The sequence below is a fragment of the Dermochelys coriacea genome, chromosome 1, assembly GCF_009764565.3.
Source record: "Dermochelys coriacea isolate rDerCor1 chromosome 1, rDerCor1.pri.v4, whole genome shotgun sequence".
In the NCBI taxonomy this organism is placed as follows: Eukaryota; Metazoa; Chordata; order Testudines; family Dermochelyidae; genus Dermochelys; species Dermochelys coriacea.
This window is the reverse complement of record NC_050068.2, coordinates 48,331,153-48,346,715: the sequence shown is the minus strand read 5'-3', so window position 1 is coordinate 48,346,715 and position 15,563 is coordinate 48,331,153. Positions and strand designations below refer to the sequence as shown.

At 39.4% G+C, this 15,563-nt stretch overlaps 1 protein-coding gene across 2 annotated transcripts in view; it reads right to left on the bottom strand.

The window, feature by feature from the left end:
• PDS5B (PDS5 cohesin associated factor B) overlaps window positions 1-15,563 on the bottom strand; it is a 260,336-nt gene that overhangs the window by 137,662 nt on the left and 107,111 nt on the right. For both annotated transcript variants that reach the window (XM_038410765.2, XM_038410755.2), the window contains exons 7-8: window positions 8,530-8,610; window positions 1,928-2,068 (exon numbers count right to left, since the gene is read on the bottom strand). In XM_038410765.2, the coding sequence (XP_038266693.1) occupies window positions 1,928-2,068; window positions 8,530-8,610 (222 nt within the window). The remainder of the gene's footprint in view (window positions 1-1,927; window positions 2,069-8,529; window positions 8,611-15,563) is intronic.

Below are 15,563 nucleotides of genomic sequence, written 5' to 3'. Positions count from 1 at the left end.
ATTGACTGCTCCCTGCAGCCCCTTTCCGATAGTCAATATCCCACACAACCACTCTAAGCAGCTTGAAGGATCCTCTCCACTGCCTTCTTCTGAGGCAGGCTGTGGCAAGGCTGCAAGGCCTCCAGCACGGGGCCTCAGGGCCTGGTCCACCCTACCCACCCTTAGCCAGAGTCAGGTGGCACAGCCTGCCACAGCTGTCTAACTGCATTGTACACATATCGTCAAAGGTGACAAAAAGGGCTTTCCATATTTACTGGGGACAAAGGAGATTCCTTAGGCTCACACTCTCAGTTTCAGATATTTTATTTTTAATTAAAGGACAAAGCTTGGTCTTTGGTGATTTGGCTCCTGGGAGATGGAAGTTCCTGATGCAGGAAGGCAGGGGAGGAATAGGCAATGACAAAAGGTCAAGACAGCCACCAGCTGTGGCTGGTAAGGCAAGTCCAATCATCTTCCTGCCCTTTGGGATGTACCTTTGGCTAATGCTACTTTGTGAGAACTCCCTCTCAGTTAAGGGGTATTACCACTCGCTTTCCCATATCAGTCTCAGTTTCTGGTCCAGAGTGGCTTCTTTCTTGTTTTGACAGTTTGTTGCTTTGAGGATGGGTGTGACCGCTCCTTTCAGACACTCCCATCAGCAGAGAAGAATATGAATAGCAGCTTTAACCTTTGCTTCTTCATAAGCTCATCAGACATTACCAGGCTCTCATATTTAACACACTGCTCTCATATTTAACACACTGCAACAGGAAGACCTGGTTAGCCTGCCTACAGCTGTGGATTGTGGGCTTGTCAGGGACAGAGACACTCCTATTCTGTTCTGGTCTGCTTCCTAAACTCATAATTGAAGACCCATTATTTAGGATCTGTGGACCTTATTATGCAGAAGAATAGAGAAGCAGTGGTGATAGACAAGAACAGAAATGGGTAGAACAAAGGCAATATTATGAGAAGAAGCAAGGAAAAAAACATTATACCCCAAGCCCACGAGAGTGCCTTTTTATTCAGAGCTTAAACATTTCTTCCAGGACTTTTCCAATTCAAGCATGAGGAAGTAGAATGAGTAATACAGAAGACCTGACCCTGGGAAAAAAATACTGACCATAGGCCTTATTTTTAAAATTATAAGGCCTATTTTTCCCCCATTTACAAGACTATCATTTTGACACATTTTTAAAATAAAATAAAAGAAAACCTGAAAAAAGATGTGCTGCTTACTCAAGCAAGATGGGAGGGAAACAGCTCAGCACCCTCATCCCCCTCTAGTATAGATTTGAGAAGACCGACAGCGAGGCAAAATTAGCCCAGAGAGGGGGAGCATAATGTTCAGGGATGACCACACTAATGAAAATGGACATTAATTCTTAAATTTCCAGATAGTAACAATAAAGAAGTTGCTGTTTTCCCACTACAAGGGATAACAAACGTTTCCTGATCTAGTGACAGTTATACAGTATTTTCATGCTGGCCAGACATATGCCCAGGAATTCCACCCTTCCCCACTCAAACTTTTTAATTACTACATATGAGGGCATAGTATGCCATTAAGTGACATATGATTTTCAGTCTATTAAAATTTGTGAATCACTGCATAAGCATTTAAATAAATGATAACTTGCAATGCCAGTGACATAAAACTGGAAATAAGTTATTTTTGTATGAAACGTGAATCACACTTATAAATGCAATCTTTTCTAATTACTCTGTGACAACTTCTATAATTACGTTTTTTCTACAACTTTCAGATTAGTCTTCTTATACAATTACTCTTATGCACTTGTTGTTTTGAGTTACTTAGATGTGACAGTAAGAAAAACATTTAATTCCGAATTAGACATGGCAAAGTTTTCAAATATTACATAACACATATTCAGAGCAAAAAATTCCATTTTAAGATTGTCTAAAACAAATATAGTATGGTATTTACCTTAAGTTTGAATTCAAGCTGCGGTAAAACAGAAAGCAAGAGATGACTGTCAATATTGTATAACTCCAGAATTAAGTCAAAGACATGCTCTGACAGATCACTGATAGAAGTTTTCCCAAGCATAAGCACCTGATTAAAGAACTGGAAAGTAAAACAAAACATTATATCAGTAACTGAATACAAGTAAAAAGGTATACGTCTTCTGTGTCTTTTCTAAAATTCTAACTTCACCTACCACTGAATCAGCTTCACTGATTCAGGTAAGGATACAAATTTCTATTAAAATGATAAAAGTGGGGGGAAAATGAGTTTATGGAAAGATAACCCTTAAGATATAGTACTTTTTCCTATCCATTTATATTCATAAACTAGAGATGAAAAGCAACCATACCAAAAGGTGTCATGCAATGTTTAGTTTACCACAGCAAGTCTAGAAACAACTTCATCAGAAACAAATTCCTCTACCAGTTTATATCAGATATATGTGTGTGTGTGTGTGTGTGTGTGTGTGTGTGTGTGTGTGTGTGTGTGTGTGTGTGTGTGTGTGTATAAATAAAATTATATCAGATATTTTGTAGTGTGACTAAATTTAGAGCTATTTAACCACAAGCAAAACCAATTTATTTCAAAAGCATTCCATACTTTTGCCTAAATGGGACCAAAATAGAGAAATAGCTAGGGAATTACCACACTACTGTAAAAAATAATGTATTAAGTGTAGCAGTAGCCATGTTAGTCACAAGATATTCGAGAAACAAGGTGGGTGAGATAATATCTTTCATTGGACCAACTTCTGTTCATGATATGAGAGAGATTTCGAGCCACACAGAGCTCTTCTTCAGATCACACAGCTTTGTGTGGCTCAAAAGCCTGTCTCTCTCATCATGAACAGAAGTTGGTTCAATGAAAGATACTATCTCACCCTTGTCTCTCTAATTTATAAAGCTGTTAAAGAGAAATTTATCAACTCACAATGACTGTATGGCTAAGGATTTATATCCACAAAGCAGCATTTTTGTACACTGCAGTTATAAAGCTAACATTTCTCATTGACTTATATGGACATGAGAGTAAATCTGTACTTTCAACTATAAAATAATTATACGTAAACAAATTAAATATTGCTTTACTTTTTAATCACTCCGTTACTTACTATGTACTGAAATATGTACAGTGTAGTAGGCAGTAATGAAAGAAAGTTATCATTCCTACCTCATTTTAGACCACGGAACTGTTTCTCAAACTGCTTTTTTTAATCTACCAAAGAGCCCCATGCCCAAAGTGTGCAACACTGTTCATACTACTCCAAAACCATCAAGTCCTCTGATGGAGCATATTTAATTAGTGCTCACTGCTGTCTCTGCCTGACTTGCAGCATCAACCACAAAGTTTGTTACCCACTCTACCTGATAAATGTATATCAGGTAAGAGCAAGTACCAGGCACTAGATCTAAATTTTCGAAAGTATCCACTTTTAGGTATCCAATCTGAGAAATCTTGGGTCTGATTTTTGTAACTATTAAGCATCTACAACTCACCTGAAGTCAAGAGGAGCTCCAGGTACTCAGTAACTCAGAAAATCAGGTCCAATTGTTTTGAAACGGGCACCAAAAATTTGAGGCACCCAAAAATCAATGCCTACCTGTGAAAATTTGACAACAGGTATTTCATCCAACAAGTGGTATTGTGCCATGCAACAGGCAAGCCAGGATAGAGGAGACCCCTCTCCTTCCCAATAGTCAAGAGGAAGAAGAGTATCCAATCAATAACCAAAAGGCTGTATTAACCTGATGGGGAATTCTTTGAGAGAAAAGTGTGATTTGAGGTGAGAGGAAAAACACAAAGCTTATGTTCTGCGCCTTTTAGATGGGTAAAGATGAACTTGACTTCTTTGAACTCAAATAAACATTAACCAATTATGCCCTTTTCCCTGTGTCAAATTAATTTTTCCACCCTTGTTTCTCTAAAACAAATTATAGAACTCTTTTGTGCATCAGCATAATCAATTTGCAAGGAAACGTACAGACCTTTGTTAAGCACTTGAACAATTAACTACAAAGCCAGCAGGGGGAGTTCACATGTTCAGTGTGCTATTGTAACATGAATCAAGCCAATTAGGAAAAAAAGAGCTTCTTTCATAAGGTGAGAAAAGAAAGAAGAAAAATGAGAAACTTAACTGATCAGGAAAGGATGCACCATATTTATAAATCAAACAACTGTGTGCTACACTAGAAACATTAAGTCTGAACTGGCCTTATGGGATGTGTGTATTTTTTTGTTTGTTGTTTTTTTTTAAATAAGCAGCTTCTACTGGAAGATGTACATTCCTGGTTCAATTGTGTGTCCTCTATTGTGTTTCTTTATTTACCCTACCAAAGAAAATTGTACTTTAATTCTATAGACTGTATTGAGTATCATTCCCCACTTGAGGGGTGCATTTTCAGAACAAAAGAGCTGTGAATGCAAAGATTTTTCACCACGAGGGAGGATTTTTATTGCAGTAGCACCTTGAGACCCCAGTCTGGATTCATGGACCCTTTGTGCTAGATGCTATACCTACCACAAACAGTTTACAATCTTTGCATGAGACAAGATAGGTAGCTACAAAGAGCAAACTGGAAGGTTGTGGAGAGAGAATCAGTGTGACATGGTAACAGTGAAATCATCACTAAGTATAAGCAGCCACAGTATACCAACTGCTTAGAATGGAGACTAGGGTTGCCACATTTCCAAAACACAAATCAAATCAAGCTCCATTCTTGTCTTTCCTTCCTTTCTTCTCATCCATGTTAATTAACATGAATCGTGCAACCATGAATTATGGTGGAGTAGCAGGAACAACTGAGTTAAGCTGAAGCCCAAGTTTTGCTTAAGCAGGGATGTTAAACTTTCAAAATTATCTACTTTGATTATTAACATCAATATGAATTACTAGATGTCCTTTGCATAATTTTTACACACACGCTTAATAGCAACCTCTCCAATCTTAAGTTTGTAAAACATTTTATATTGTATCAGATGTAATGATTTCTTGCTACAAGAGTAAGAGGTCAGAGTTGCAGAATCTTTTAAGTGTACGCTTGATGAAGTTGGAGTGCCTATTGCTTTTATCTGTCACAGTTGGAAGTAAATGCAGTGTGGTATTGAGAGCATTGAAGGCTACATGAAGGTGGTAAGCAATACTGAATATTTCCCTGCTCTTAAGGTTTAGGGTGGCTGAAGTATGGCCTGCTGCAACCTTACCTGTAATAAACAAAGCCTGTGTTACTTATGTTACTTACAGAAGCACTCACATTTTTCTTATGCCTGATCGCTCTTCCTTCTCATCTCTTATTTCTCTCCCTCATCATACATCTCTTCTCTGAGGTCTTCCCTCTCTATTCAGCTCTTAACTATTCCTTCCGCACCACCTGTAGTTTTTCTTGGTCCTCCATCCTTCCTGCCTATTCCTTCCTCTTTAACTCCCTGTTCCCTCTTTTTCCCAAGACAGTGGTGTAAGAAATCTATTCATACAGTTGCTCCCATGGTCAGATCACTTTCTCCATACCTGTAACAAACAGTAGTACATTGCCTACTTTCTTAAGTCCTTTAGGCAGAACAACAGAGATGTGGAAAAATCGAACAGATATGGTAAGATCTGCATGAATGCTGCTCTCAGTTCTGTGGATCATGCCAGGAATCTAAGCAGCAGCTTAGAAATGGAGAAGGAAAACATGCAGGTAACACCCCTTGTCAAGCCAAAAGCTTCAACAACATAGGCACTAGGCCTAATACAGATAAAAAATAATAATATATCCAAAATAGGGCTATCGCGTGGTTAAACAGAATACCATTTATTTAAATATTTTTGGATGTTTTCTACATTTTCAAATATATTCATTTCAATTACAATATACAGAATACGAAGTATACAGTGCTCACTTTATATTTTATTACAAATATTTGCACTGTAAAAATGAAACAAAAGATTAAATTCACCTAATACAAGTACTGTAGTGCAATCTCTTTATAATAAAAGTTGCACTTACAAATATAGAATTATATACAAAAAACTGCATTCAAAAATAAAACTATGTAAAATTTTAGAGCCTGCAAGTCCATTCAATCCTACTTCTTGTTCAGCCAATCACTCAGAAAAACAAGTTTGTTTACATTTGCAGAAGATAATGCCGCCCGCTTCTTGTTTACAGTGCTCGCCTGAAAGTGAGAATAGGTGTTCGAATGGCACTGCTGTAGCTGGCACGTCAAGATATTTACATGCCAGATGCGCTAAAGATTCATGTCCCTTCATGCTTCAACCCCCATTCCAGAGGACATGCATCCATACTGATGAGGGGTTCTGCTGAACAATTGAAAACTAGGCAGGCTGACATGTTCATTTTCATCATCTGAGTCAGATGCCACCAGCAGAAGATTGATTTTCTTTTTTGGTGGTTCACGTTCTGTAGTTTCTGAATCAGAGTGTTGCTCTTCTAAGACTTCTGAAAGCATGCTCCACACCTCGTCCATTTCAGATTTTGGAAGGCACTTCAGATTCTTAAACCTTGGATCGAGTGCTGTAGCTATCTTAGAAATCTCACATTGATACCTTCTTCGCATTTTTTGAAATCTGCAGTGAAAGTGTTCTTAAAATGAACATGTGCTGGGTCATCATCCAAGACTGCTATAACATGAAATATAACGCAGAACGCAAGTAAAACAGAGCAGGAGACATAAAATTCTCCCCCAGGGAGTGCAGTCACAAATGTAATTAACACTTTTTTTTATTTTTAAACGAGCATCATCAGCATGGAAACATTTCCTCTAGAATGATGGTCAAAGCATGAAGGATCATACAAATGATTACCATATCTGGCATGTAAATAACTTGCAATGCCAGATACAAACGTGCCATGCAAATATGACTGTTCTCGCTTTCAGACGACGTAAATAAGAAGAGGGCCGCATTATCTCCTGTAAACTTGTTCGTCTTAGCGATTGGCTGAACAAGAAGTAGGACTGAGTGGACTTTTAGGCTCTGAAGTTTTACGTTGTTTTGTTTTTGAGTGCAGTAACCTAACAAAAAATCTACGTTTGTAAGTTGCACTTTCATTACAAAGATTGCGCTACACTACTTGTATGAGGTGAACTGAAAAATACTATTTTTTGTTTATCGTTTTTACAATGCAAATATTTGTAATCAAAAATATGCACTTCAATTTCAACACAGAATACAAAATATATGAAAATGTAGAAAAACATGAAAATTTAATAAATTTCCATTGTTGTTCTATTATTTAATAGTACAATTAAAACTGCAATTAATGTTTTTAATTGAAATTAATTTTTTTGAGTTAATCGCATGAGTTAACTGCGATTAATAGACAGCCCTAATCCAGAACCAATTTTTTTTTTCTAGCAGGATCTTCCTGGAATGTATTCCACTGGGAGACCAGAGAGACTGGTCTGAAGGTGTGGTTTGTCTACACCTACACGACAGTGGTTGCAGGTGCACAAATGAGCAACTAAGAAAGGAGATGCTCAGTCCTGTTAGCAACAGTGTGCAGTACCACAATCTTCAGTCTTTCCTGAAATCAAGAGGGATCCAGGAAGTTTTCTAAGAGGAGCCTGAGCTATCATCTGACTATCACAGATGAAGGAACAGTTCCATCGTAATCATGATCATGGGTTAGATCAGACCAGTGAAGAAATTATGCAAGAAGCTGCTATACTTGCTGACATTGACTACATATTAATGATAGTTTGTGTAGGTTTTGTTATTTCCCCCTTATCTTATGTTAATTATCATTCCCCTTGTTTGAAGGGGTAAGCCCTTGACACCAGATCACTGTAAAAAACAACTTTCATTCCATTCAGACACACACCAAAAAAACCAAACGAAAACTTCCTTTGATTTCCATTTTAGAACACTGAACCTAAAAGAAAAAAGTGTAGAAGCCATAGACCATAAACTCCCTAGTTACTGGTATTAGGTCGTGTCTACACCAACTTGCAGCTAAGTCCCACAGTATGACAGAAGACAGAAGACAGTATGACAGAAGACCTGTCCAACAATGCAGCGTAATCCAATGGGCAAGACACCGGACTGGAAGCTGGAGGCCTCGGTTCTATTCCCAGCTCTGTCACTTACCTGCTGTGCCACCTTGGGCACGTTACTTATCTCTCTCGGCTTCTATTTCCCCTCCCACACTTTGTCTTGTGTATTTAGACTGTTAGCTCTTTTTGACGGGACTGTGTCTCACTACATACATGTATAGAACCTAATAATGCAACTAACATGAATGGCACCTCTAGGTGCTATCCTAATACAAAATGATAAAAATAATAAAAGCAGTTTGGTTTTGCAACTGTCAGGAAATTGTAACAGAGTACCTCAAATTTGGTAATGGCTTTGGTAATTTCTAAACAACTGAGTATTAGATTTTAAGGGCAATATGATATGGCATTTTTAATACAGCAGATCTTCTCCACCAGATAACAGTCTCAAACTATTAATCTTAAAAACTAGCTACCCTACAACAAAATTAGTAACCAATAAATTACTCAGCTCTTTTAAAGTTATTTTCACCCATGTGTTTAATCACTTGCAAATCTTGACTTACGTTAGTAATGTACGGTTCAATAGCTTGAGCTGTCCTCTTTAGTAAAGCCTTTGCCAAGTCATATGCTTGCTTGTTTAAATTCTGAAAAACACAAATAGCAAACTTTGATCCACACATTAATCTTAAATATAGAATTTAAGAATCTTGAAATTAACATGTACCAATAAATAATAAACCCCCTTGAATCCCTCAGTAGTTAAAGGGATGCTGTCAGATCCAAGTTGGTCCAAAATTTAGGTTTTGTAAAACAGAGCTTGGAAACTTAATTCACTTAATAGACAGTGAGTGGTGAATGGGGCATTTTCCCAAAGAAATTCAGGAGCATGAACCATCAATTCTCACAGAACCTAAAATTTAATATTTTTCTAATCAAGTTAAACGCCATTATGGTTGTGAAGATAACCTTCCAAAAATGACCCAACGTAGATGGAATCAGTGCTGCCTGTCCTCCTGATCTGTAAACCAACAGCCAAAGCGCCTGCATCTGCTGCTGTTCCTCATGGCTCTTTTGCTGCTTGGGGAAAGCTGTGCGCCACAACATATACCAGCACTGGAGTTAGTCATGTGAGAGAGACCCCAAAATGGAAGCTGGTGAGAGGCAGAACAGCAGATGCCTGATGGCTACAAGGGTAGAAGGTATCTATGTGGGAGGGGTATACAGCACAGAGATCACAGCCTTGGTCTCCTACAGGGGTATACAGCACAGCGATGACAGCCTCGCTCTCCTACAGATGCACAATCTGGATGTGTGGGGAGAGAAAATAAAAAACAAAACCCTTCTTCCTCTCTACAACGAAAAGAGGTTGGTTAATACAAACATTCCAAGAAGCACTTTGGTAGGGATCTTGGCACACTTTCCTCTTCTGCAATCTAAAAGTTGGGTTATGTTTCTCACCATGGTATTGCCCATAAAACACATCACTGGTGGGCTTTCCCTGCCTTTCCCACCACTGATTTCTTGTATCAATCTCCGACTAGTATGTAAATTTTTCAATCCCTGTTGCAAAACTAATTTTTCAATAATTTCAGGAGCAGCAGACCAATTAAAACGTTCTCCTGCAGTATTTGCAACACCACCACTGCAGAACTATTTTAATGTAATGAAAATTTCTTTTAAAATTACCCCTTAAGGTTAAGCAAACAAATGTGAAACTGAAATCTTCAACTGTAAAAGAAATCAAATGCTCAGTTCTGATTATCTACAGTGTTATTTGTAATAAGAAAAAAAATTTTAACCTGAAAGAACCTTATATAAGATAATACACAGTTGTTTTTATACTCCATTTAAAAGAAAAAAATAGTTATCAAGTATGATCTGTATAGAAATCATAGAACCACTGGGTTAGAAGGGACGGCAAAGGTCATCTAGTCTAAGCCCCTGCCAAGATACAGGATTTGTTGTTTCTCAACCATCCAAGGCATAGCTATCCAGCCTCTTTTTGAAAACCTTTACGGAAGGAGATTCCATGACTTCCCTAGGCAGTTTGTGTAGTATAGTAACATTGCTACATATGAACGGATATTCTTCATTTTACTCTATATGTTGTTTTGTAAATTATTCCTAAACAGCATGCATTATCAGAAACAACAGGAACTTATCTGAAAAAGGTTTGCTTAATTTCTACGTAGCTATTTTAATGCACACAGGGAGAAATATATCCTTAAATTTGTAATAGCACTCTACCCTTAAACTTTCCAACCCTAAACATTAGTATACTTGACCAGGAGGTTCAAATCTGAGGGATAGGAGCAAAATAAGATATTTTTAGTTGTAATGGCCAAGAAAAACAAGCCATTGGTAAGTAAAAATATTAAATCAATCAACAAAAGAAAAATCTGACAACTATGAACATTTTTTTGAATATTTATTGACTCAAGATTTGAGTCACTGCCTAAGTTCCCTCTAAGATGCGTGGCCACGCAGCAGCCTATTAAGTGCTGCGCAAGAGCTCAGGGCTGTGGCAGGAAGATGCGCCTCAGCGCTGGACCTACCCCAGCAGGGAGAAGTGCCTCTCCCCCAGCCCCAACCCAGCCCCACCAGTACCGGGTTTATAATGGTGCCAGGCCCATGCTCAGTAAGGGCCCTGCCGGCCTGGCATTCCACCTTCACTTACGCTGCAGCCCAGCAGTGCTGGCTCCTCTACTCTCTGGCCCCTCTCCAGTGCCCCTTTAGGCCCAGGGCTTCACCCAATACCCCCTTCCCCAGGGAGCCCAAAGCCATGGACCATCACCAGCGGCCCAGACTGCAGATGGACTTGCCATGGACGGGGGAGAGGCGCCCCTTCCCCGGCCCCAACCCTGCCCAGACCAGGGAGAAGCGTCTATCCCGCGGCTCCAGCTGCAGAGGGGCTACAATGGAAAAAGGCACCTCTGCCCCTCTTCGTCTCCCCCATCCCCGCAGCCCAGTGTTGCTGCAGGGAGAGAGAGCTGGGGAGAGTCCTCTCTCCCCACTGTAGCCCTGGGGCAGCCTGCACCCCAAACCCCTCATCCCCAGCACCACTCTGGAGCCCTCACCCCCTCCGCACCCCAAACCTCTGCCCCAGCCTTGAGCCCCCTCCTACACTCTGAACTCCTCAGCCCCACCCCCGCCACATTAATTTTGTTATGTGCACCAATATGGAGGTGACGCATCTCACACCACCTCCATATTGGTTCACATAACATTCATTCCGCACATGTGTGGGAAAAATTAGAGGCAACATTGGTCACTGCTAAAAGCAAATAAAAATTCTCATCCAGAACAACTATTTGGTGTTTTCATAGAACCTGATCATGGAAAAAAAGACTTGAAACAATAACTGATCTACAACTATCTTCACTTTTTTTCCCTTGAGAGACAGGGACATAAAACTGATCCATGTTTAGCACTTGAACCCAGACAGCAAGGGAAAATATGCTACATACAATGAAAAAAAATCAATCACTGGAGACACAAAGTCATAGTTAGCAAACAAAACAAAACGAGCATATGAAGTCAAGATATGATGATTTAATATGCTTTGGAAAGATTCTAAAACAATTGAAGAGTATAGTAAACTCACAATTCTCTTGTTTTTAAAGATGGACATGCATAATTAAAACAAAAAGCTTGATTTTTTTTTTTTAAAAAAAAACCACCTACTGTTGTCAAAGGGTTATCTCACCAATGTCACAATGATGAGACAAGTCACTCCTCTAGAAATGTTCATTTAAGCAGTAACAGGGAGGAAACTTTAAACTGTATTCAAGAACTGCAGATCACAATTTTCCACTTTCCCAAAACAAATTTATTAAAAAACTTGTTTCAGAATAGCAGCCGTGTTAGTCTGTATTCGCAAAAAAGAAAAGGAGTACTTGTGGCACCTTAGAGACTAAAATTTATTTGAGCATAAGCTTTCGTGAGCTACAGCTCACTTCATCGGATGCATTCAGTGGAAAATACAGTGGAGAGATTTATATACACACACACACACACACACACACAGAACATGAAACAATGGGTTTTATCATACATTCTAAGGAGAGTGATCAGTTAAGATGAGCTATTACCAGCGGGGGGGTGGGGGGAAGAAAACCTCAGATTTGGGGACAATATATACCTTCAAATCAGCGGCACTGCCATGGGTACCCGCATGGCCCCACAGTATGCCAACATTTTTATGGCTGACTTAGAACAACGCTTCCTCAGCTCTCGTCCCCTACTGCCCCTACTCTACTTGCGCTACATTGATGACATCTTCATCATCTGGACCCATGGAAAAGAAGCCCTTGAGGAATTCCACCAGGATTTCAACTATTTCCATCCCACCATCAACCTCAGCCTGGACCAGTCCACACAAGAGATCCACTTCCTGGACACTACGGTGCGAATAAGCGATGGTCACATAAACACCACCCTATATCAGAAACCTACTGACCACTATTCCTACCTACATGCCTCTAGCTTTCATCCAGATCACTCCACACGATCCATTGTCTACAGCCAAGCTCTACGATATAACCACATTTGCTCCAACCCCTCAGACAGAGACAATCACCTACAAGATCTCTATCATGCATTCCTAGAACTACAATACCCACCTGCTGAAGTGAAGAAACAGATTGACAGAGCCAGAAGAGTACCCAGAAGTCACCTACTACAGGATAGGCCCAACAAAGAAAATAACAGAACGCCACTAGCCATTACCTTCAGCCCCCAACTAAAACCTCTCCAACACATCATCAAGGATCTACAACCTATCCTGAAGGACGACCCATCACTCTCACAGATCTTGGGAGACAGGCCAGTCCTTGCTTACAGACAGCCTCCCAACCTGAAGCAAATCCTCACCAGCAACCACACACCACACAACAGAACCACTAACTGAGGAACCCATCCTTGCAACAAAGCCCATTGCCAACTCTGTCCACATATCTATTCAGGGGACACCATCACAGGGCCTAATCACATCAGCCACACTATCAGAGGCTCGTTCACCTGCGCATCTACCAATGTGATATATGCCACCATGTGCCCGCAGTGCCCCTCCGCCATGTACATTGGTCAAACGGGACAGTCTCTACGTAAAAGAATAAATGGACACAAATCAGACGTCAAAGAATTATAACACTCAAAAACCAGTTGGAGAACACTTCAATCTCTCCGGTCACACGATTACAGACCTGAGAGTGGCTATCCTTCAACAAAAAAAATTCAAAAACAGATTCCAACAAGAGACTGCTGAATTGGAATTAATTAGCAAACTGGATACAATTAACTTAGGCTTGAATAGAGACTGGGAGAGGATGGGTCATTACGTAAAGTAAAACTATTTCCCCATGTTATTTCTCCCTCCACCCCACCCCTCACTGTTCCTCAGACGTTCTTGTTGACTGCTGGAAATGGCCCACCTTGATCACCACCACAAAAGGTTTTCCTCCTTCCCCCCCTCCTTCCTGCTGGTAATAGCTCATCTTAAGTGATCACTCTCCTTAGAGTGTGTATGATATAACCCATTGTTTCATGTTCTCTCTGTGTGTATATAAATCTCCCCACTGTATTTTCCACCGAATGCATGCAATGAAGTGAGCTGTAGCTCACGAAAGCTTATGCTCAAATAAATTTGTTAGTCTCTAAGGTGGCACAAGTACTCCTTTTCTTTTTTATTAAAAAACTTGACAAGTACTTTTTGAAAAATGTAGCAACTTGCATTTTTTAAACTTATATTTAATGGAAGTGAGACATAAAAGCCTTTAACACCCAAAGAGACACAGCAGTAATAATGGACAGCAAATTACATAACAATTTGCAACATTATGTGGCAGCAATTACAAATAATAGTAGTAGTAATACAAGACTGTGGGCAGCATGTGTAGAAACCTCACATCATGGAGTAAGTTACAGTTTCTGTCCAGCAAAAACCAACACGGAACATTGTGTTCAAGCTCTGGACACCTTTACCCAAAACCATCAACACAAATTCGAGGGAGTTCAGAAAAAAAGCAACAAAAAATTAGAGTATGTGAAAGAATGACTCATGAGATAAAATAAAAACAGCTAATTATGTATAGTTTGGCAAAGCAAGTGTCTAATATGGCTGTGCTAACTGACTATGAACTTTTGAAAGGTATAAAACAAGTAAGAGGAGAAATTATTTAGGGTGGTACAGGCAGGAATAGCTGTAAGTGACAGAAGGAAGTTAAGAAAGGGAAAATGATAGTGAGATCATCAGGCTGCGGAAATAATGTTCCAAAAGGTGATGGAAACCCTATTATTTGAAGCACTTAAAACTAGACTTCACAAAGCAGTAGCACAAGTGTACTGTTGGGAGCAATCAGGCTCTAGCAACAGGACAGACTAACACTAATATTCATTCTTTATTTCCATGATCTGCTGCATGGTTCTAATATAATGCAAGTTATTTTGCAGAATCATCCAAACACTCTAAAGTGGGTAATGATACCAATTTCTTCCCCATCTATAATGAAATGAAACAGAACTCTATAGGATGATTTAGTTGGGGATTGGTCCTGCTTTGAGCAGGGCGTTGGACTAGATGACCTCCTGAGGTCCCTTCCAACCCTGATATTCTATGATACTTTATGCACTACAGCTTGTCACTGTTGGCAAGGGTATCTAACAGTCCATCCCATCAAATCCTTTATTGGCCTAAAAAGGGGAAGCAGTCAATGGTAATGAGGTGCTAAGGAATTTCTAAAAATTCCAGTAGGTGCAAATCTGCATCTTTAGGTGCCTAAATATTTTTGGAAAATGTTCCCTTGTGCTTTAGTTGGTAAATTTTATGACTATTTCACACTGCACCAAAAGCACTATAAATGCAGCACTAGAAACAACAAAAGATACGTTCTAAAGAAAAGCTTAGACCCATTAATACATGTGAGACAAAAAGCAAGATGCGATGAAGTCAAAAGTTTAAGTGGCTTCAGGGGAGATGGTGATATAAATAGGAGAAAGTATGATGTAGGGAGCAGAGACACCCATACTACACACACTTGATTTTAACAAATCCATAAAACCAAAATGTAAGATATTACTCTGTGGATAACTACTGAATAATGTTCAAGTTTCGCCCTGTCTTTCATCCCTTGGTGTTAGTTGGTACAACCACCACAGAATACTTGCAAGAAGAAAACTACGAAACTCCCCACACGAAAAGAAAAGCTATACCTTCATATCAAGTGGAAAAAAAAACTTCTCTATCAGATTGTTCATTATTGCAAGGGACTACTTGTTCTATTAAGAGTTTGCTCTTTTTACCTTGCTATTCATTAGTCTTTTTCCTGACACACATTTTCATATTACAGAGTATTTTGCTAATGCTTAACATTCTTTGGCATCTCATATTCATTCTAACTGACAATCATCTCACTTATCTCCACTTTTTGTAACACTGTGATGTTTAACATTATTTAATCTTAATATTAAGTAGCTGCCAGAGGACGCAAAAAAGTGCATTGTTCTATACACCATGCAGAAAGGTAGACATGGTCCCCATCAAAAAGAGCATAAAATCTTGCCATGTACTTTTTCTGCAAGTGCTGAAAGAGAAAAACTG